This window comes from Panthera leo, chromosome B1, assembly GCF_018350215.1.
Source record: "Panthera leo isolate Ple1 chromosome B1, P.leo_Ple1_pat1.1, whole genome shotgun sequence".
NCBI lineage: Eukaryota > Metazoa > Chordata > Mammalia > Carnivora > Felidae > Panthera > Panthera leo.
This window is the reverse complement of record NC_056682.1, coordinates 184,728,592-184,749,508: the sequence shown is the minus strand read 5'-3', so window position 1 is coordinate 184,749,508 and position 20,917 is coordinate 184,728,592. Positions and strand designations below refer to the sequence as shown.

General features: G+C 46.6%; 1 protein-coding gene across 1 annotated transcript in view; it reads right to left on the bottom strand.

Moving 5' to 3' along the window:
• LGI2 (leucine rich repeat LGI family member 2) overlaps positions 1-20,917 on the bottom strand; it is a 29,728-nt gene that overhangs the window by 5,591 nt on the left and 3,220 nt on the right. Inside the window, exons 3-7 of the mRNA XM_042936777.1 lie at positions 20,339-20,410; positions 17,916-17,987; positions 12,955-13,026; positions 11,832-12,001; positions 5,245-5,409 (exon numbers count right to left, since the gene is read on the bottom strand). Coding sequence (XP_042792711.1) covers positions 5,245-5,409; positions 11,832-12,001; positions 12,955-13,026; positions 17,916-17,987; positions 20,339-20,410 — 551 coding nt within the window. The remainder of the gene's footprint in view (positions 1-5,244; positions 5,410-11,831; positions 12,002-12,954; positions 13,027-17,915; positions 17,988-20,338; positions 20,411-20,917) is intronic.

Below are 20,917 nucleotides of genomic sequence, written 5' to 3'. Positions count from 1 at the left end.
GCACAAAGCCAGAACTTTGCTGCAAAAGGGGACCTCTCCTGTCCGGACCACCTCCTACCACCTTCTCCCCCCCACCCCAGACCCCTGAGCCTTCTCCCAAGCTCCTCCCTCCAGCCAGCAAGCAATAGGACCACTCACACCCATCTAGGTCATCTGATTAAAAGTCATTTCTTTCCCCTAATTTTCTAGGCAATTTGGGCCAAAGTGAATTTGGTCTGTAAATTACAAGGATAGTTATCCAATTTCTGTCCTTAGTATCAACCTTGGGGGCAGACGGTGGGTGGGTTTTTGAGTGATATTTACTTTTCCTGGTCCCTTTCCTTCGTTTCAAACTAATTATTCCTTTTTCCCCCTGAGTATAAGAGTTTTCAATGTTCATCAAAGCAAATCTTGAAAATAACAGGTAACCATTAAAAAGTGTGTACTATTGAGCAGGCACTATACTAAGCATTTTACATGTATTTATTCATCTCATGCTTACAACAACCTTAAGAGATCAGTATTATCATCATCATCATCCCCATTTTATAAGGGGAAAAGTGAGGCACAGAGAACTTAAGTAACTTATACCAGGCCACACAGCGAGTATGTGACAGAGCCGGGGACCTAAATCCAGGTGGTCTGGCTCGAGTCTACACTCAACTACCAACATACCAAAAAGCACAAAGAGGAAAACCAACATCACTCGTACCGCAAATGCTGAAATAACACTTCGTATCTTGATAAATTTCTTTAATCGTTAATCTATGCACACACCCAAATTCAAAATTTAAAAATAAATTTCGGCTCCGGGGCACCTGGGTGGCTGAGTCGGTTGAGCAACTGACTCTTGATTTCAGCTCAGGTCATGACCTCAAAGTTGATGGGTTTGAGTCCCGCGTCAGGCTCTGCACTTGCAGGGCAGAACCTGCTTGGATTCTCTCTCTCTCCCTCTCTCTCTGCCCCTCCCCAACTCGCACTCCCTCTCTCTCTCACTCAAAATACGTAAATAAACTTAAAAACATAAATGTGGGTTCAAACATTTTTTTTAATTAAAACTAAAGATAAATTTGGGCTTATAGGATACGTGGGCTTTTTATAGTCAACTTTTTTTTCACTCGACCGCTATGATGTAAACGTTTTCCCCTGTTATTGCACCTTCTAGAACTTGAAGCTTTAATATTATATGGTATTCCATCGCATGGGTGTATCCTATTTTTAACAAATCGCCTATTGTTGGACATTGCAGTTATTTCTAGTTTTTCATTATTGTACGTAACATGCTTCCTTGTAGTCTTTTTTGAAAACCATCTGGCGGTATTCTTAAACGCAGGCATTGCCGTGCTAAATGTTGGGCACACTTTTAAGGCTTCTGGATTTAAACTACTGAACTGCTCTTCGGAAGCCGCCTGACTCCACCCTGACAACACCAACAGAGTGCATACTCCTGCTCCCCTTCCTGAGTGGCCTTCCTATGGAGGTCCCTGCGACCCAGAAGTGTCCCACAGGCCTGCCAGTCTGTCTCAGCTGAGGGGCGCTGTGAGAGAGACAGAAAGAATTCCTTTCTTGGAGATGTTCCGGAACACCTCTGTCCAGGCGAACACTTTTAGCCTATAGTACTGTGAGTAGAGGCAGAAATCACCGTGCGTGCGTGTGTGTATGTGTGTGTGTGTGTGTTAGCGTAGGGGAGAGAGTACAGCCTAGAAATCAAAAGGCGAACAAAATAAACCAAAGACAGGAGAGCTGAGAAGAGATGTAGAGAGAAAAAGGAGACGTAAAGTGTGAAATCTTGGGGTGAGCGTCACAGTGGGTTTCCTTCTCCTCCCAGCAGCAGCAGATCCATGGCTGGAGCCGTCCCTCCCGCGCATGCTCATCACGGCTGGAAAGGGGGACGCAGGTGCCCCTCCCAGTCCTCAGGGCCCCCGTCTGGCTAGGCATGGATTGAGGAGACCGTGCCCAGCCCTCGCAGACTCTGGGATCACTCCGTGATCAAACAAGATGACAAATGACACGCATGGCCCGTGAGGAGAAAACGGGCCCGTGTTTCCCTTGGTCTTGTTCAAGGCAAGCGGCTGCAGGGTGGTGGGGAGGAAGCATTCCAGAGGCCACAGCAAGTATATTTGTCATGTGCCCGGCGCATGAGCACTTAGGGCTCTCCTTCACGCCAGGCCGCGCTCAGGGAACCACACTCCTTCCTGCACCGAGGGATCCAGGCTGTTTCTGGAATCACCCTCTTCCCCTGCTCCCTCGGTCATTCTACGCTGGCCCCTCCTTTCCTATGCTGATGAAAGTTATGGAGAAGTTTTAGCTGAAGTGAAAGAATTAGGCTCTGGAAGGGGGGAGGAGGGCTGCCCCTTTTTTTATCCCCAGGTGACAAAACTAATATTCGCTGAGGACCTACTACGTGCCCGTCTCCCCGGGGCCCCAGTCAATTCTCATGGGTCCAATCCGACGATGATCCCATTTTACAGATGAAAGGGGCTCTTGGAATGAAACTAACTTTGCCAAGGTCACTAGCTGGAAAGATCTGGAGCCAGTTTCATCGAAAACCTGCCTGATGTTGGAGCTCACAAGTTTAACTACCTCACTGTTATAACCCGTTTCTCAGGCTTGGCTGTGAAGAGGATGTAGGTGGGCTTTGTGGGGCTGCCCACCGCTCAGAAGATTGAGAACGAGGGGTTGAGGAGTCCCCAGAAACCAAAAAGGCCCCACCTTGGCTCTCACCCTGGCCACACCCACTCCGACCTCACTGAATGCTTCCCACCCGCCGCTGCCCCAACCCACGCCCCGGCCCAGGCCATCAGCACCTGCTCGGATTCTGCAACAGCTTCTCAACCAGTCCCTCTGCTTCTACCTTCGTCCCCTGTCCCTGCCACAGGCTACTCACAGCCCAGCCCCCTGTGCCGGGCACCTGCCTCATCCTGGGCAGCCCTGCCGACCTCTGCACGAAGCTGTCCACTCAGATTAAAAACCCAAGTCCTTCCTCTAACCTGTTAGGTTCCTCTAACCTCTCCTTGTCTGCGGCAGCTTTCCCTCTGGATCATTTTGTTCAGGCCAGAATGGCCCCCTGGATGACCCCAACAGGAAAGGTACCCTCCTGCCTCCGAACCTTTGCACTTGCTGTGGCCTCTGGAATGCTTCCTCCCCACACTGTCCACATGGACCGACCCCTCATGTCCCACCCATCTTCTCCACGAGGCTTTTACCAGTCTAAAACGTCAACCCTCCCATGGCCGGTTCTTCAAAACCTCCATCCCCACCTTCCTTTCCCTTCTCAGTGTGTTGCCATCTGCTGTGTTATCTGCATCATAATTATTTGTCTTTCTTTTTGTCTCTCGCTCCCATTACAGTACAAACCCGTTGGGGGTGGAGGTATTCATCTGGCCTGTTCACTGCTGTGGCCCCAGCACCTACATCATGCCTAGCTCAGAGTAAGCGCTCAAGAAATCATTGTGGACAAATGAATGAATGAATGAATGAACAGATAACTTGACGATTGTCAGGATGCAACCAGCTGCAGACTGTCAGAAGGGCAAGTGGAGGGCCGTGCCGTCCCTTCCTACCCAGGTCAACCTGAGAGAGGAAAGGGGTCAGACGCATCAGTGACAGGCCCTGAGCTCTGCCCCCAAAGTGATTCAACATGCCTGAGCCCTGCTCTCTTTGTCTGCAAAGGTGTGAGAAGGAAGCCGGCACTGAGAGCTGCTTGCTCTGTCCTGGCACTCTTTGTATCCGCACAAACATCCATATAAAGTACATGTGTTGCCCATTTTACAGATGAGGAAACTGAGCCTCAGAAGCCACAGCCACTTCTTAGTACCTGGTGGGGTCAGGAGTACAAGCCACGTGCATCTGTTTTCAAAACCTGAGCTCCTTATCATCTGTCCGCTGCCTCTCTATTGAAAGGGGCTTTCTCTATTGAAAGGGGCTTTCCAATGAGATACACCAGCGCCTGGCACCTCACGGGCCCGCGATCAGCCTTGGCAACAAGCCCTGGTGTGGAACCCCCTGCACAAAGCACGGGGGCCAGCTCTCATCCCTCACGTATCCTCCAAGTCTGCAAAAAGAGGGAAGCAGAAAGCATGTGGATAGCAGCCCCCACCCCTCCACCGCCTTTTTGCCTCGAACATGGACTCTGGGTTCCTCGGTTCACCTGCAGCGCTCTGTGCTGAGTGTGCACTTGAAGCCAGAGGGGCTGTTCTCGGGATTGTGAACTCAGCACTAGGAAGCCAGGTGGCCCAACAGCAGAGGCTCATCTGACGTGGCATCTTCTGAGCTTACGGAGGTGCTCGCGTGTCTCACAGACCTCTCAGTGCTGCAGAAATTAGGCTCATTAGCGTCTCTGTTCTTGGAGGGGGGAAACGGCACTCTCTCCGCCTCCCTACACCCCCTGCACCTGCTGCAAAACCGTGCTGCACCCGAGAGATTCCTAGGAGTCTCCTAATCTGGAATTTCTACCTGATACGCTTCTCTGGCTGCAGCAGCAAAACACTGCTCTAACTCCAAATCGGGAACCACTAAGGGCAAGCCTCTCACAGGGTAACAGGCCACCGTGGTGCTGTTTATAAAGTCAGTGTTATTATCAGATTGCACCTGATAAACAAGACATCTCAAAAAGATGATTTTGACTTTACTCACTATTTACAAAGCAAGTAGCCCGTTTTTAGCAGCGCTAAGACAATGGGTTCCTGACAACGTTGAAAGAGGCATCAACTAGGTCTCAACCCAAAGGCATGAACTTAGACAGCCATTTATTCTTACTGTGTTTGTATTTGTGAGAAGGAAGCAGTGGCCACCAGGATCTGGCAAGTGTGGGCATGCGTGTGCATGCACGCATGTGCACGTGTACGCGTGAGAACGTGCGTGTTAGCATATTCGTTAACAATCAGCTTAACCAAAGTCGAAGGTATCACTGGGCTGCTGAAAAGCCGTTGAAGTCTTAGGCTGCCACAAGTGATCAGGATTAAGGGATTGTCTGGTGACTTCTCACCACGACCGGAAAATGCCTCCCGCAACACGCAACCCATCACCTCTCCCTTTGGAAAGAATCAGCAACAATAAAGAAGACCACCACCCTAAGTTTCTCTTCTCACCAATAACTGACCAAGTCGAGAAAGAATCAGAGAGACGAGGGGGGGCTGGAATGTGTCCCCCGACTCTCACCAAGTCAGAGAGCCCAGCTTTTCCTTCCTGGGGAGGACAGAATGCTTCTTCGCCCACCAGCCACAACGAAATGAGGGCGATACACTGACCAAAGCCACAACATACCTGTGATATTGTCATAGCTCCGGAAGTTCATTTCGATATGGTCCCACTCCAGCACCATGCAGTTCTCCATGCTGGGCTGAGCGATGGCCACGTACACGTCGTTCTTGGAGTTGAATGTATCCACTGAAACCGACTGGTAGGGCAAAGTCTGATGAACGACAAAATCTGGGAATGGGTAGTTAAAAAAAAAAAAAGTCTCTATGAGATCCCTTGTGGGAATTATCATCCACCATCACCCTTCTACCCTTTTCCATCATTGGACGTGAAGAGGACCAGGAAGGAGGGAGGACCGGAGAGAAGCAACACACACATCACAGCGTGCTTCATTCTGGGAGATTCCAGAAGGCTTCTCTGCCTTGTACAGGATGATGAATGCACAGTTTCTACATTCTCTTCTCTGAGACAAATAGCTCACCGTTTGGCTACAGGATCTCAAAGTTTTACACAAATTTCAGTGAGACCTGGCTTTCAAAACCACAAAAGTCCCCCTCCCCCCCCCCCATAGTAACATTCCAGAAATGACCATGCAAATTACTCCGGGAAGAGAGCTGCAGTGGTCACACCGGTTTGGGAAATGCTGTCTTTCTAAGCCTTCTTGGACCGGCCTGGTAGCAAAAAACCTGTTTCATTTTGTTTGTGTGGAGTTTTTCAAGCTTACCTGCCAAGGCGATTGTGTATAACCCTGTTATATTCCCACGCTCTGCCTTACTCCTGGGGGGAAACACCCCCACTCCAGGTTCAAAACCAAAAGTAAACTCCCCAGGGCCTCCTGGGTGGCTCAGTCCGTTAAGTGTCTGACTTCTGCTCAGTCATGATCTCATGGTTCATGAGTTCGAGCCCCGAAGTGGGTTGTGCTGACAGCTCAGAGCCTGGAGCCTGCTTCAGATTCTGTGTCTCCCTCTCTCTATGCCCCTCCCCTGCTCATGCTCTGTTGCTCTCTCTCAAAAATAAAACAAACATTAAAAAAAAATTTTTAAAGTAAACTGCCCGAAGGGCACACTGCAGTTTCGGAAACCACACCAAAGGCTCTGATACAGTGTCAGAAATTTACAAAGCCCACAGTGCAGGGAAGTTAACCAGTGTGTTCACCAGTTACTGGACTCGGTGCCATAAGTGGCCGTGCCTGAGATCTGGACAGTGTTCTGCAGCTCAACGAGCAATTATTACAGATCTGTTAGATTTTGAGGCCACACGGAACTGTCCTATTTGACCACGTGTTCTATTCTTACGTTTCGCGCTAACACTCCTCATCCCTTTTGCTCCCCTGAGCTACCACTGACTCATTGTGTTATCTTGGTAAGGATGTACACGTTTCCCAAGGAACGGGGTGAGTTTGCCCCAGGACACAAGGACAGTGAGTGTGTGGGGAAGCCAGAGAAGAAACGAAGAAGAAATTTAAAAACAAACAAACAAACACCAAAACACTAATAAAGTTTAAGGTAAGTGATTTCTTCTGCTAGAGATGTGAGATGTTTCAATGTGAACTGCTTCTTGGCAGGCTAAACGCACCCTGGTAAAAAGATGGTGGACGTCTGGCTAAGGGAAGTCTTTCCTGTGAGAAAACCCTGGTGTTGACCATCTCCCCACCCATCCTTAGCCCCGCCTGCTCAGGCCCCAACTCTGCTGCAAAGCCTTCCCGGTGCCAATATCCAGGAGTCTTTCCTAACTCACTGGATTCATAATCAGGCACTGCCGTAAAATCTTATTCTTCACGATGACTGAATCTCCAGCATAGCGACTTCGGCGTTGGATTTGGAGAAATGGGGAAGATCTTACAGCCCCGGGCCATTTTCCAAGGCCAGCCGCTGAAGCTCAGAGAGGGCATGCGCCTGGCCGTGGCCACACGGCCAGTGTCCTGTGCCTCCTGAGCCAAGGGCTTTGTGAGGTCAGGCCTGGGTCCGACCCTCCCGGGAACCTCCCACGGCACAAGCCTATGGCAGCCACTTCAGAAATAACTCTGACACGGAAGCCTCTTGAAAGAGGTCAAGTGAGAAAGGCTGTAAGGGGGTAGGCCACTCAACAGTGAGCAAAGGCAGGAAGTGCAGACGGGGCAGAGGCAGGAGAGGAAGGGAGAGACGCTGAGCTGAGCGAGTGCTGAGGTGGGAAGACGGGAGCAGGGCTGAGAAGAGCAGGTAACAGGGGCGGGGGAGACGGGGGCAGGGCTGAGGGAGTGAGGGCAGCAGGAGGCACAGGGATGAGTGACTGGAGTCAGACCCCCTGAATGCACTTCCCGCATTTGAGACTCTGGGCTGTGCGCTTGCCCCTACAAGGCCTCAGTTTCCTTATGTGCAATATGGGGGCAGGGATTCTTACCTGCCAAGCTTGATGGCAGGGACACACTGATAGTGTCGGTAGAAAGGCCCATCTCAGGGCTCGGCACATAGTAGGCGCTTCATCAACACGGAATCGAGGTCTGAGAGAGGGCAGTCTACCTCCTCTGTCCTAGCCCCCACTGGGCTGTAGCTTGAGGAAGTGTCCATTTTAATGGTGTCTCAGATAACACGGCAGAGCTGTGACTCCACGGCCTTGCTGAGTGACCTCGGGGAAGTTATTTAACCTCCTCATTGTACGTTATCATTCATACTCACTTAGAGTTGTGCGTACCACAAAGTGAGTGCGCAACACCTATTAACTTTTGGAGGTGTCCCCATCCCCATTCTGAGTGTACGGGAGGTGCATAATCAATGCTTCCCTGGCTTAGAAGTGTGGGAGGGCTGGCCTTGCCCGCCCCATGGCCTGCTCTGAAAGCTGTGTGGGGAAGAAGTCGGGGGTCATCGTGTGATGCACACAGGTGCAGGGAGAAGGGGGAGAATCGGAAAGGAGGCCGCCTTTGCACCCTGGCGGCAAGAAGCGGCCGACGGAGAGTGGGGACAAGTGTCGGCCGTGGACGCCCTCATCCGGAGTGGAGCATCCGGACGAACTGAGGCTTTAGGTTCTTGCCTGACTTTGCAGCTCTGTGACCTAGAGCAAGAAACCTGAGCCTCAGGGTCCGCATCAGTAAAAGGAGGGTAACGCCTATTTCATGAAGTTGCTGTAGAGACTAAGAGAGCCTAAGTGTGAGCACAGAGCCTCCTACAGAGTGAGCCCTGGGGAGTTTTACATAGTAGCTCCGTGTGCGAGCCTCATAGTCTGTGTAACAGTGACCCTGGAACCCGTAGGCAGAATGACAATGGCTGCTAGCCCCACCCCTTTGTCAACCCCCCCCCCCCCCCCCCCCCCCAGGACAGCAGCGTCGCTGCAGCAAACAGTAAAGGCACACAAAACTCAACCTGTAGATGACTGGAAAAAGGGAAGTGGCAGCAGTTACCATCTGCTCCACAAAAGGGCTCCAAGAATACCGCGCCATTCTCTCCATTACGAGGCAGACACATCCAGCCTCTCGGCCGCCTTCTGCTAACGTAAGCCCCGAAGGCTCCAAACACTCCTGCCCTGCCCGTAACCCGCGTCCCCCACCTGCACCCCTGAGTCTCAGAAACACCAGCATTCGCTGGAAAACGCAGGCTGTTTAAAGGGCAGACCCCAAAGTTTCCGTTTTTCATTAAAAAAATCCCAGAGAGAAAGAGAGCTGCCAAAATTAGACAGCATTTTACAAATCTAGCTTTTTAACGGTTCTATTTTCATTTGTTTTCCCAAAACATTGGTTTCATAATATTTTCTATATGCTGACTATCTGGCACCACACAGACTGTTAAATCATTGCAATTACAAATCTAATTCTTAATAGGAGAGTCCTTCTCCCCCTTACCTACGCGACACGCCCCCCCCCCAAAAAAAAGGAGGAGGAGGCAGAAGAGAAGGAGGAAGGAAAAGGAAGAAATGTCTGAAAGAAAATGATTGATGACTATGTGTAGGGGTGGAGGGCGGGCTCGAGGAATTTAAAGATCTTCTCCCATCCCCATTTTAATTCGTCTTTCATGAACGGCAAAAGCACGTTCTTTATGCAAAGCTCTCCAACAATACACATACTGATATGACATCAATTTGCTGGTGTTAAAGTCTTAATGGCATTCTCTGCAAAAAGTGCTGCCACTCCCATTCACATTGGATTGAGTTCATGATGTCAGTGGGATTCTCACAATTTAGGCCTTGCTCCCACTGGAATCAACAGATTTTTACATAGCTATTTATAGCCCTTGCAGAAAATAAATTATACATGATGCTGATCCTATTGGGAGAGAAACTGCACATTAATGCATTATTTCTCTTTGCTTTTCATCAGCCCAGAAATAGGGAAGCTAACAGGACAATTAGGATGCAAAATTCACTCCAAGGAATTTAGTGAATTATCCTCCTAACATGGGGAATCATGAATAGGTAACAGGGATTTTTGAGGCGGTTAAAAATAGACTTGAAGCAGAGGGTTATGGAAAGACTGTGATTAATCTAGAAGCTGAAACAGTCCGGAGGTGGTTCTGCCATGTTCATTACACCCAGGTGCCAGAACACAATGGTAACAGTATCTTCCTCTCCTTCCTCCACCTGAAGAATTTACTCCTTTCCTGAAAATCTGAGCTAAGAGAAAAAGCAATGCCCTCAGACAATGTGCTTCTTCCCTAAAATGCAGTGAGGACGCCGTAATAGTACCAGGACTCTCAGATTTGGTTTTCCATCTGCCATCATCCTTGCACATTTCCCTTCCAGCCTTGAATAAAGCACCAAAGAATGAGCCTTGATATGAGCAGGAGATAGGAACCAAAAAAACCCAAACAAAACAAAACAAAACACCTCAGAATGTATTGACTTAGTTCTTACAAGGCACAAGGCAGGGACTACACCTGGGGGTGGACACAACTTGGTTCCGCCATTTTTTCTTGATGGAGAAAACTATGAGCAAAAGCTAATTTGTTCGTGAGTCTCAAAGGGATAAGACAGCAGCAAAGACAGAATCATCACTTCCCTGTTACCAGGGAGGACTGCCGACTATCTAAATCTTAGTAGGAAGCTTTTTAGCAAAGGCAAATATATATATGAGAGAGGATGCCCTAAAATGTGTTAGGGGGCTCATGCTGCATCATGGGTTCTGGGTTTAGGACCAAGGCTGGTTCCAAGCCCCGTCTATTCCTATGACAATTCTCAGAGCCCAGATCATTTCCATAACCGTCCCCAAGGCTCTAAGGTCAGAAATGATGTTTTCTCATATAAATTATTCCCTGTCCCCAGATCCTCGATACCCATGTCATTCCTCCCAGAGACTGGCAGAGTTTTCAGGCAGGTGTGAAGAGAACAATGGGAAAGCTGCTCACTTCACCTGGGGGTTCAGAGAACTCGCCAGAAAAACTGGAGAAGAGGCGAAAAGGAGCCCCGGCGAGATGTAGTTTGGCATTTCACACCAAATGGCCTTGAATGCCACCTTTTGGTGCAAATGTCATTGACTATGACCTCTGATTTATTGCATTGCTCTGCAATATAATAAATAACCTGCTAGTGGCCTCAGCTGGCAAAGGGCACCTGCCAATTACACAGCTGAATAGGCTCCTGTTCAACGACGGAAGACAAGGGCATCCCACAAGACTTGCGGTTTCCTTTCAAAAACACGTGAACTTGTAAAGTTCCTTATTTACAGAGATATCTGGGAACAGTTTTTACTTTATGAGTTCTTGTTTGTTTATTTGTTTGGAGGGCAGCAGTAGGGCTGGCCTAAATGTCACATTTTGTTCTTGGAGGGTTTTTTTGCCTCTGAGTTTCCGTAACTATTTTCTGAGTTCTCATTCCTGCTGTTCCCACTGACATGCCTCGAGGCTTTGTAGATATCAACTCTCAGCCTAAATGTTTATTTTTGTAAGTTTGGTAAGCAGGTTTCATACTGTGGATTGATCTGTTTTCCTTTAAAATCTGGCTTCAGAAGCTGGAGAAAACTCCACCTAAGCCTTTCATACGGAGGCACTCACCTGCTCTCTACAAGGTGTGACACTGGAGGCAATTTAGTATTTTAATTTTATCTCATAACCTGTAAAATGTATAAATGGAAACCCCGAGGCAGGTCCTGGAAAAATGCAAAATCAAACTTCCTTTACATTTTTCCTCAGTGTGAGTTTTTTCTTTAGATAACTACTCGTTCACTTCTATTTCCATTTTGCCATTGGTTATAACTCAGCCAGTTACCTCTTTTTTACAGGGAACTACGAAAGCAATGTATGGACTTTAAAGTCTCATATTTATTAGCTGCACGTTCAGTAAACTTCCTATTATTCAATCAAGGGAACAGTGAAAACAGTCAATCAAGACAGCAGGAATGTGGCCCTCTCTGCACGGACTTTCCGTGAAACCTCATTTGCAAATGTTCTTATGCCCAACTTGCCAGTTCATACTTTGGCCCTTAAAAAAAAAACAACAAACCTTCAGAGAAATTCGAATTTTGTAAAGAATCACAATTCAAGCCAGGGCACTTAACAAAGAATCCTCCTGAACCGTTGAGATGTTTTCCTGACCACATCAGTTCATTTCCTTTAGAACGCTTAAATGTCACCTAAAATAATTTGGATAGAAAACGTTTACACCCACTTTTCTCTGGTTCCTGCGGATGATAGAAACGAAACGCAAAGGGATTCCTCTCAGTAAGAGTCTTTCACGAGAGCGGTTCTGAATACCTGTGGTTGTGCACTCGTAGTCGAAGCTCGGCACATCATTTAGCGTTTTTTCCTGATATTCGGGGGGACCGATGCACAGGACGTCAGACACCGTGGAATTCGTCATCTTCAACCACAGATACAACCACTTGGCTTTGCAGTCACATTCAAATTTATTGCCCCTTAAATCTCTAAAAACCAAAACAAAACACAAACACATACCTGGAGAAATGGACATGCCTGAAATGTTTCAGCAGGAATACGATGATGTAACATCCTGATCTATTTCATACCCCCCCCCCAAAAAAAGAGAAATTAAAAGAATGTTGTATTTAATGCATCCTATTTCTTGTGTGCATCACTGACTTTACTTAATGATCTTCAGTGCCCATGATTTTAACTGTAGCTTACAGCGAGCTCTCAGAGCTGACATACCACTATTTCTCCAAACTCTCCTGAAACGGTCACCATGCCAGGCTGGAAATGGGGGAGGGTAGACAGAAGAACATCCCCCCCTCCCCCCACAGATGCAGACTCTCACAAAGCCAGGACATTACAGGAAGATAGCGTTCACCAACACAATCGAAACATTAAGATCTGGTGGAACAATGTCCGGTAAGAAGTGCCAAACACTAGAAGATACAGCAGAGGGATACGCTACCTTGAAAAAGGAAACCTCACACCCGGCGAGCTTAATTTGCCATTGACCTAACGCTACTGAGTGTATGCCAACATGGCAAGACCTAACACAATACCAACTATATATTGTTTCCCACCATGCGCTCTTTGTCACTGATTTCTTTTTTTTAAATGTTTATTTATTTATTTTGAGAGAGAGAGAGAGAGACGGAGACAGAGACAGAGGGAAAATGCATGGGGGAGGGACAGAGAGACAGAGGAAGAGAGAATCCCAAGCGGACTCCACGCTCCTTTCAGGGGCTTGAGCTCATGACCACATGCAGGACGTGAGCCTCTGTGAAGAGTCAAATGCTCAACTGACGGAGCCACCTGGGTGCCCCTGTCACGAGTTTCTGACTGCAACATAAAAGAAATGCAGTGAGGGGGAGAGGGGGCATTAAAGACCTGATTAACTTGGACACAATGACACATGATTAACTTGGACACAAGCATTTTCCTTACTTACAGTTCAATCAGAGAGTCTAAATCACTGAAGACATCCCTTGGGAGTGCTTTTATGTGGTTATTGGCCAGAGAACTAGAAGAAGAAAATCATATGTTAATGTGGTTATTATCCTCAGGCCCTGTCACTCCAAAGCCCCTTAAACAAAGCTAATGCTTTAAAACAGAGCTCTCTCTACACCTCTTCAGCACAACATGGCTCAACTTCTGGCTTTGCTCATTGATACTGAGATAAAGAAATAAGTTTTGTGACACAAAGACAGCATGACAGATGCTGGAGTACAATGTACTTTTTGCTTTGTTTTTAAAAGAAGCTCTTTATATACATTTGTTAAACGCTGGATGGCGTCTTATATTTCTCAGAATAAAAGCCAAAGTCCCTTTGATGTCATGCAAGACTACTGTCTAGTTACCCCCACTCCCACTTAACTATGAGACTGGATCTCTGACTACTCAGAACACCCACGCTGGCCCCTTTGCTATTCAAATGGATAAGGCACTCTCCCACCCCGAGGCCCCTGAACTTGTGATTCATCTGCCTGAACGAGCTTCCTGTGGGTACCCACACAGATCACGCCATCATCTCTTTTAGGTCTGTCCTCACTGATCACCACTTCCCTGACCTCTACCAGCTCCCTTCCCTGCTCAGTTGACCTTCACCGCACGACTGTCGCTTCGCATACCACCTATTTTAATTCTCTGTTTATTGGCTGTGTATTCTCCCCAGACATAAGCAACACGAGGGCAGAGATTGTGTTTGTCCACATCTGTATCACTGGCATCCAAGCAGTGCCTGGCACATAGTAGGTACTCAGGAAGCCTTTACTGAGTGAGTGAATGAATGAATGAAGCACTGAGGTGAGAATGATCAAAGAAAAGATGTACAGTCCTGTCCAAGGAGTTTCCTTGCAGTCCATCTACGCAAATTCTATTACTTGTGAGCCTAAGAAAGGATTCAGTAAATACTCTTTTGCACAAAGACTCTCAGCTCTAACCCCATGAAAATATAAAATTTCAATGGACTACAGTGTTTAGGGAGCAACCGATTGTGATCGGTTTCTTTTCTCATTAGCGAAGGTTGACCAGAAAGCATTTTGCATTGCTCTTAGTTTTGAAGATCTAAAATGTCCTAGTCTGTTCCTCATCTCCAGGAAGAACGACTACCATCAACGCTTTTTCTGATGATTCAGGATCATGCAGTGCCCTGTCATCATCCTGCCGAAGATGAATGTCCGTGGTGCTGGGCTGTTGACGTAGAAAGATGCTGGGTGTTGAAAAGATGTACATCGAGCCTGCGCTTCTCCCCAGGGCATCATGCTCTAACGTGAGTCAGCCAAGAGACTGATGCCTACTTTTGTTTTCTTTTATTCACGTGAGTGCAAACAGCAAGACATATAAATGATAAACACGTACGCGAGTCAGCACCGACCTCTTTAAAACATATATATGAAATTAGCCTTGTGTGCATCACAGTGACCCAGCGGCTCGCAGAGAAAGCTTCGAGCCCATGTGTAACCCAAACATTCTCGCTGCAATATACCAAGAGAATATGGGGAAACCTGAACATTTCACAATTATGTCCCTTCCTGCCTACGCAACCACAAATGGATTAGAATGCAATTTCATGTATTATTTTACCTTTCTTTCCTACATGATTTAGGGGTACATTTCTAAAGATGTTGGAAAATAGGCTGAATAGGTAATCAGGCTGAACATTGTCGGGCAGTAGCTTTCTGAAATTAAAAGAAAAAAAAAAGGTGCTTGTTTTGCTTTTTTACTGGCTGATGGTCACTTTTTCTGGAAAGCCCCAAAAATTCTTTTAGCTAATTAAAGGTGAATTATTTAGCTAGACATTTTTAGCTAATTGAAATGTACTGTACCCAAGTGATAAGAATATATGGAAAGTTCGAAGCCCAAAAATGTAGAATGTTTAGCAACCTTTCCAAGCATTCAATTTCAGAAAGCCAAATTATTTAGATGGACTATCCACTCCACTCACACTAAGTGCATACCATCTCCCTTTCCATTTCATTTTGCCTACAAATTTATGGCACTTACTTCATTTCTGAAACTACTTAACAGCAACCTGTCCCCTGGGCTTTGCAGGGCTGCTGGAAAATAAATGTCCTAGATCTTAGTTACAGATTGGTACTGCTTCTTCAATACTTTGAAACCTGATCTATGTTTCTTGAGAACAAGAATGTGAGTCTGTAGGTGCTGGAAAAACTCATAAAAAGATACAAACCAGATACTTAAGCAAATTCCACCTAGTGACTTCCTTGAGCATAGGAGTGAGCTTTGGAGAAGCGGTGTGCAAACCTCCTTGCTTAGAAGTTGACAAAAACTGGGGGCAGGTGGGAGGACTGGTCCGTTCTTTCAACAATGTATTAAATGCTTTAACTCCTACCTACGTCTCCCACCTACGGAGTCAGCTTTAGAAGTCACCTGACTTGCCCAGAAGCAGAGTATATGTGGAAAATCCAGCTCAGTAAGGAACCCATTGATCGACCAGGGAATCACACGGGATGTGCTGCTAGCTTTCAGCCCTGTGCTAGACGCTGGGGGAAGAGCAGGGCTAATGAAAGTTCTGCGTGGGCCCTGTCCTCAGGGAGCTTTCGATGCAGCTGGGGAGATAAAACTGACATCACGAAACAGTACCAACCAGTACGGCCAGGGCTACTTACAGGGTTGGGTGTGTGCAACCAAGAGGGAGGTTACAGAGGGGAGATCAAGAACGGCTCCATGGGGGAGAGAGAACTTAATCTGGACTTTGATGGAAGAGCAGATTACAGGAGGTCTAAGGTAGAAAATACAACATCCTAGGCAATGGACAGGATGTGAGCAAAAGCCCAGGAATGGGATGGGTTGGGTGCACACCGGGGTCCACGGAGAGATCAGTGTTCTGAGGACATTTAAGGACATGAGGTTGGAGAGCTGGGGAGTGCCAGGCTCCATAGGCTTGACTGTAGAATGGCAGCATGCACTGGGACGGGCACCTGAATGCATCAGAAGTACGCCGGACCCAAGCAAAGGGCTCTTCGTCACACAGAATAGAAGGTGCCTCTCAACACACATGCACACATTACATACGCATGTGGTCGCGTGCACAAATAACCAGTGCGTGCGCACAGTTACGTGCACACGCAGCATGTACACCCATCTACCCGCATAGAAGTCCGTGCATCTCTGAGCAAACCTGTGCCAAGATCTGCAAATACACGTGCACAATTGCTGCACGGTCACGCCTGTTTTCAGACCAAGGACCCGTAGTCAGTCAATGGGTCAAAGGAAAGCTGACACCTGGGCTAACTCAGTCACGTGGCTTTTTGCTTACGTTCATGGTCTGGCCAGAGCTTCTGCTCGAAAGCAAAGCCTCTCATTCCTGACTTCTGGGAACCAGATCGATCTGGTCACAGCTGTTCCTCTCCAGACACCCACAGCTGTCTTCTTAGCAGACCCTGTCTGGCCACTCAAACTGCCAAGGGTCCTCAGCAGTCCATGGAGAAAATGGAGACTTCTTAATGAGTGGAGGGGGGCCGTGCTGTTGGTGTTGACCATGATAATGACGGCAGCTCCAAGCATACCTTGCGCATTTACTACGGCTAATGGGCTGGATGCTTTGCAAGCGAGCATTAACCCACTCTATGCAGCAATCCCGTGGGGTCAGTATAATCACCCCCACCTCCAGGATGAAGAAACTGTGGTCCACAAAGGCTAGGCAACGTTAATAAATGGTGGCCTTGAGATTTGGACCCAAGTCTATGTGACTCCAAATCCATGACCTTAACCTCTACAGGAATGTGGGGATTTGGCGTCTGGGTTCCATCTGAAAACAAAACAAAACAACAGCAACAACAACAAAATGAGGGTTTTACAGAAAGAAGGAAAACCTGGGGCAATAATGACACCATGAGACTGACACTCTCCAGGATCCGTGGTGCCGATCCAGACGTTTGGACCTCCCGTACTCCTCCCTTATCTGCTTACTTTAGGAGCTTTATTTAACTCAGACAGGGCTTCTGCTTGGTAGGATTCCAGAATCAAGTGCTCGTCGAGCCTGCTGACTGACACCTTTGCCTGTATCAGGGCTTGATGTAAATGATTATCTCTTTCGATGTGTGTCAGTCAGGGTTGCACCTGCTGAAGGCACTATCACCCCTGCCCAACACCCCTCTTCAGAATCTTCCTATTCTCCCAATTTTCTTTTTATCACAGAGATGAGACATGTTATCTTACTCAATCACAAAGTATCTATCATGCACACAGGACCCGATTCCTGGCTAATAAATGGTTCTTACCAAGAAAATGACTATTTTTACATTTTCATGAACACAGCTGCAATTTTTTTCCAGTTTTCTAAATATGCCAAGTATGTGTACTTGCCTCATTCTGATATGGCAATTCAAATCAATTTGTGTTTAACTTTTTTTCCTCCAGAAAGCTATTAAAGAAGCCAGAGAGCTTAGCTTAAGCTGCAGATTAATCCAACATAAAAGAAAAAGCTATTTGCATTCAAATTAGAGGAATCACAAAAACGTCTCTATTCCATTTCATCCAAATTTTGATCCTGCATTCAACATTCTTCAATGAGTTAACTGAAGCCTCAGTTCCCAAATCTGTAAAATGGAGATTCACAAAGATAATGAAGAGAAGGCTCACTAGGCACGCAGGCACACAGCAGGTGTGTTATACGTGATAGTGTCCTTCCTACCTTCTTCATCACTGGACAGAGGGCCCTCGTGGCTCCTCGTTTCACATGCTGTCATGTGGCCCATAACGGCAATTCAGGGTAACGGAAAAGATAATTAAGCTGAGTGCATGAGTAATCACACCGGACTGCTGTCTGATCAACAATACAAAACACTTCAGGCAACCTGGAACTTAGTTTCCTTGAGAGAATGTTACAATATGGACAAAACAGTCAAGAAAGAGCAAGCATCTCGCAACACGTTTCATAGGACTTACAGGTGAGTCAGGTCACGAAGGCCACGAAAGGCATTTCTTGAAATGGTTTCTATCTTGTTCCCTTCAATGAACCTAAAGAGAACGGCAGTATCATTCCACCGAATTTTCTCCACTTAATCTCTCTAAACGATATTCAAAATGAATTCTTTTTTAAGTGGAGTACGTTCACTTTTATTATTTTTTTAATGTTTATTCTAGAGTGAGAAAGAATGTGTGAGTAGGGAAGGGGGAGGGGCAGAGAGAGAGAGGGAGACACAGAATCTGAAGCAGGCTCCAGGCTAGCAGCACAGAGCTGGACGTGGGGCTCGAACTCGTGAACCAAGAGAGCGTGACCTGAGCCGAAGTGGGATGCGTAACTGACTGCGCCACCCAGCTGCCCCCAAAACAAATTCTAAAAGCACTCATGAATTTAAAACATTCATCTCTGAAAAACACAAATAAATAAAGTAAATAAAACATTCATGTTTTATAAATAAATAAATAAGTAAATAAGTAAATAAATACATAAATACATAAAACAATCCTTCTCTGAAGGATTAGGTCAGCTACACCAGATTCCAAGTGGGAGCCAGGTTTGTGTGCAAGAATGCGTCCACACAAGTGTGTGTCCTACACTCATTCCAGAAGCAGCATGGAAGTCCTCACATTCAGAGCTGGCAACATGGCTGGGGGGTGGGGGGAGACATCTTGGGGGGAAAGACGAGAAAAAAGCCCAATACAAAGGCAAGAAATTCTTAAATCTCTGCAAGGCTGGAAAGCTTCCAGACATTCTCCCCACTCAAACCGTCTTAGAGTTTACAGCGCCTGGCTATTAACACTCTTGTTAATATCGCTGTCTCTTGAGGGGAGCCCATTGTTTTACGTCTCTGCTTTAAAATTTTTGCTGGGGGAGAATTCCAGTAAGCTCGGCTTCGGGCAAACTCGAGTTCAGCATGTCCCATACAGCCTAATCTCTGAACAAATGGGTAACAAGGCAGGAATTCTCTCAAGATCTCTAAGCCACTAGGAAATAGGAAATATAATGAAGTTGAGGATGGGCCAAACTTCTTGCTCTGTGCTAAAATGGCTTAGGGCTTGCACACAGGCCCTTGCAATAAATAATAACCTTGACTGTGCTTTGAAGTCTTCATGGGAAATACATAAAGCGAATGCACTGTGACTATTCCCTAGGACCACAGAGAACTAAATTTCAGTTTATGGCATCCCATTACATCAAATGTAAGAGGGTCTTTGATGAGATGGTCCAAGGGGGAGAGGCTTTGCAACACGATGCCATTAGTTGGTAAAATACTTCTTGATTCTTATACTGACCTTTATTTGATGTCTTATTTGTTTTAAATAGGGGTCTCTTCAGTACGAGAATTCGGTATAGGCTGATAAGCGGACTTCCCCCTCAGTAACCTTGGCAGTAAGATGAACTGCTCACAAGAGAAAACTGATAGCTTTACATGTGCTACCCCCATCAGCTGTTCAAGTGCTTTGACAGAACGTAGTTAGGCTTAGCACTTCAGTCATAACCTGCTTTCATATTCTGTATACTATCAGGCTGCTATGAAAGTTTACATATCATGTGTATTCTGGAGAAAGAATTCCTTGAGAGACACCTTTCCTAAGGACATAAAATCAGCAGTTTTCTTAGACCCACGATGCGCTTAGAATTCAAACATCTACCTGTTAACCTCAGATAAGAAAGCGGAGACCAGACTTTAAAAATCCCTCTGAATGCTAAATAAGGAAATCCCATCTGATAGCAGGACTAATATTATTACAAAGTTACAAAAGGCAAGGATGAAAGCATTTAAAAGGTGAAAAGACATGAAAGGGGGGAAAGGCAAATCAGAAAAGAAACCGGGAAACAAAATCGCAACAAGGGCAAAGCTCTCTGCTAGGGGGAACAGCCTGCACGTCCAAAAAGAAAACAAAACCTCTTCTTTTAAAGAAGAAAAAAATACAATTAGACTCTCATCAGCAGCTCATGGGAGATACTGCGAAAGGGAAATAGGATAGCCAAATTCAAAACGTGAAGTTATATCCCCACATAGGGAGACTTTATTTAAAAATAAGTAACCCTCAGAAGGCTTCAGCTTCGATCAGCAAATCCATGCCTAGTTATGAGAGGTAAAAATATCCAACGCAATTTCCAATTGTGCTTACTCCATGCCAAATTAAATGTCAGCAGAGAATGAGTGAATATCTTTCCTCCTTTGTTTGCTTTCACCCGCTTTGTCTCCAACCTCCTCCTGTCCCAGCATGTTTATACACAAGTAAACTATAAAAGGTCAGGGCTGAAAAGAGAATGGGGTGTCCTCCATTTTGTCCGCCCCTAAGCTCTCTAAGAGATGCTGTTCCTGCTCGGACAGCAATAGAACGATTCGATGGACACATACCCAACGCTCAGCAAACAGACAAAGCCCAAAACTTACAGGTATTCGAGATGAAACAGTCCAGCAAAAGCATCATCCCGGATGGCTGTAAATGAGTTAGAATTCAGCAATCTGAAAACACAGGACAGATTTCAATGCAGAGATATACACCTGGAACCACACAGTGAAGCCCCTTTCTGTTTTCTTTCGCTACATTCTGATCCACGGCAAAAACGGGCTCTTTGCAGCCCAAGCCTGGCTCCGTAGGTGCACAGCCCGACTCGCAGATGCTGGTAGGCAATTGCAGCAAGTGGAGTCCTTTTGGCTCGATTTTTGGGTCACCCCACTGCTCCACCCCCCCCCCCCCACCCCGTGGGTCTCAGTAAATTCTCTCAAAACATGCCAACGCTCAGCACAACTAAACGGCCAGCCAATGCTTTGCCATGCCCGAGCCACCATGGAATCAGAGATCTAAAAGGACCTAACCCAACTCTGTTTTCAGACAAATGTGTGCCCAGAGAAGTGACTTGACCAAAGTCACACAGCTGAGACCACAAAAATTAAAACTGAAAAAACTAAAACTCCTTTCTACTATATTATACATTCCCATGAGAAATGATAAAAAAAAAAAAAAGTTTA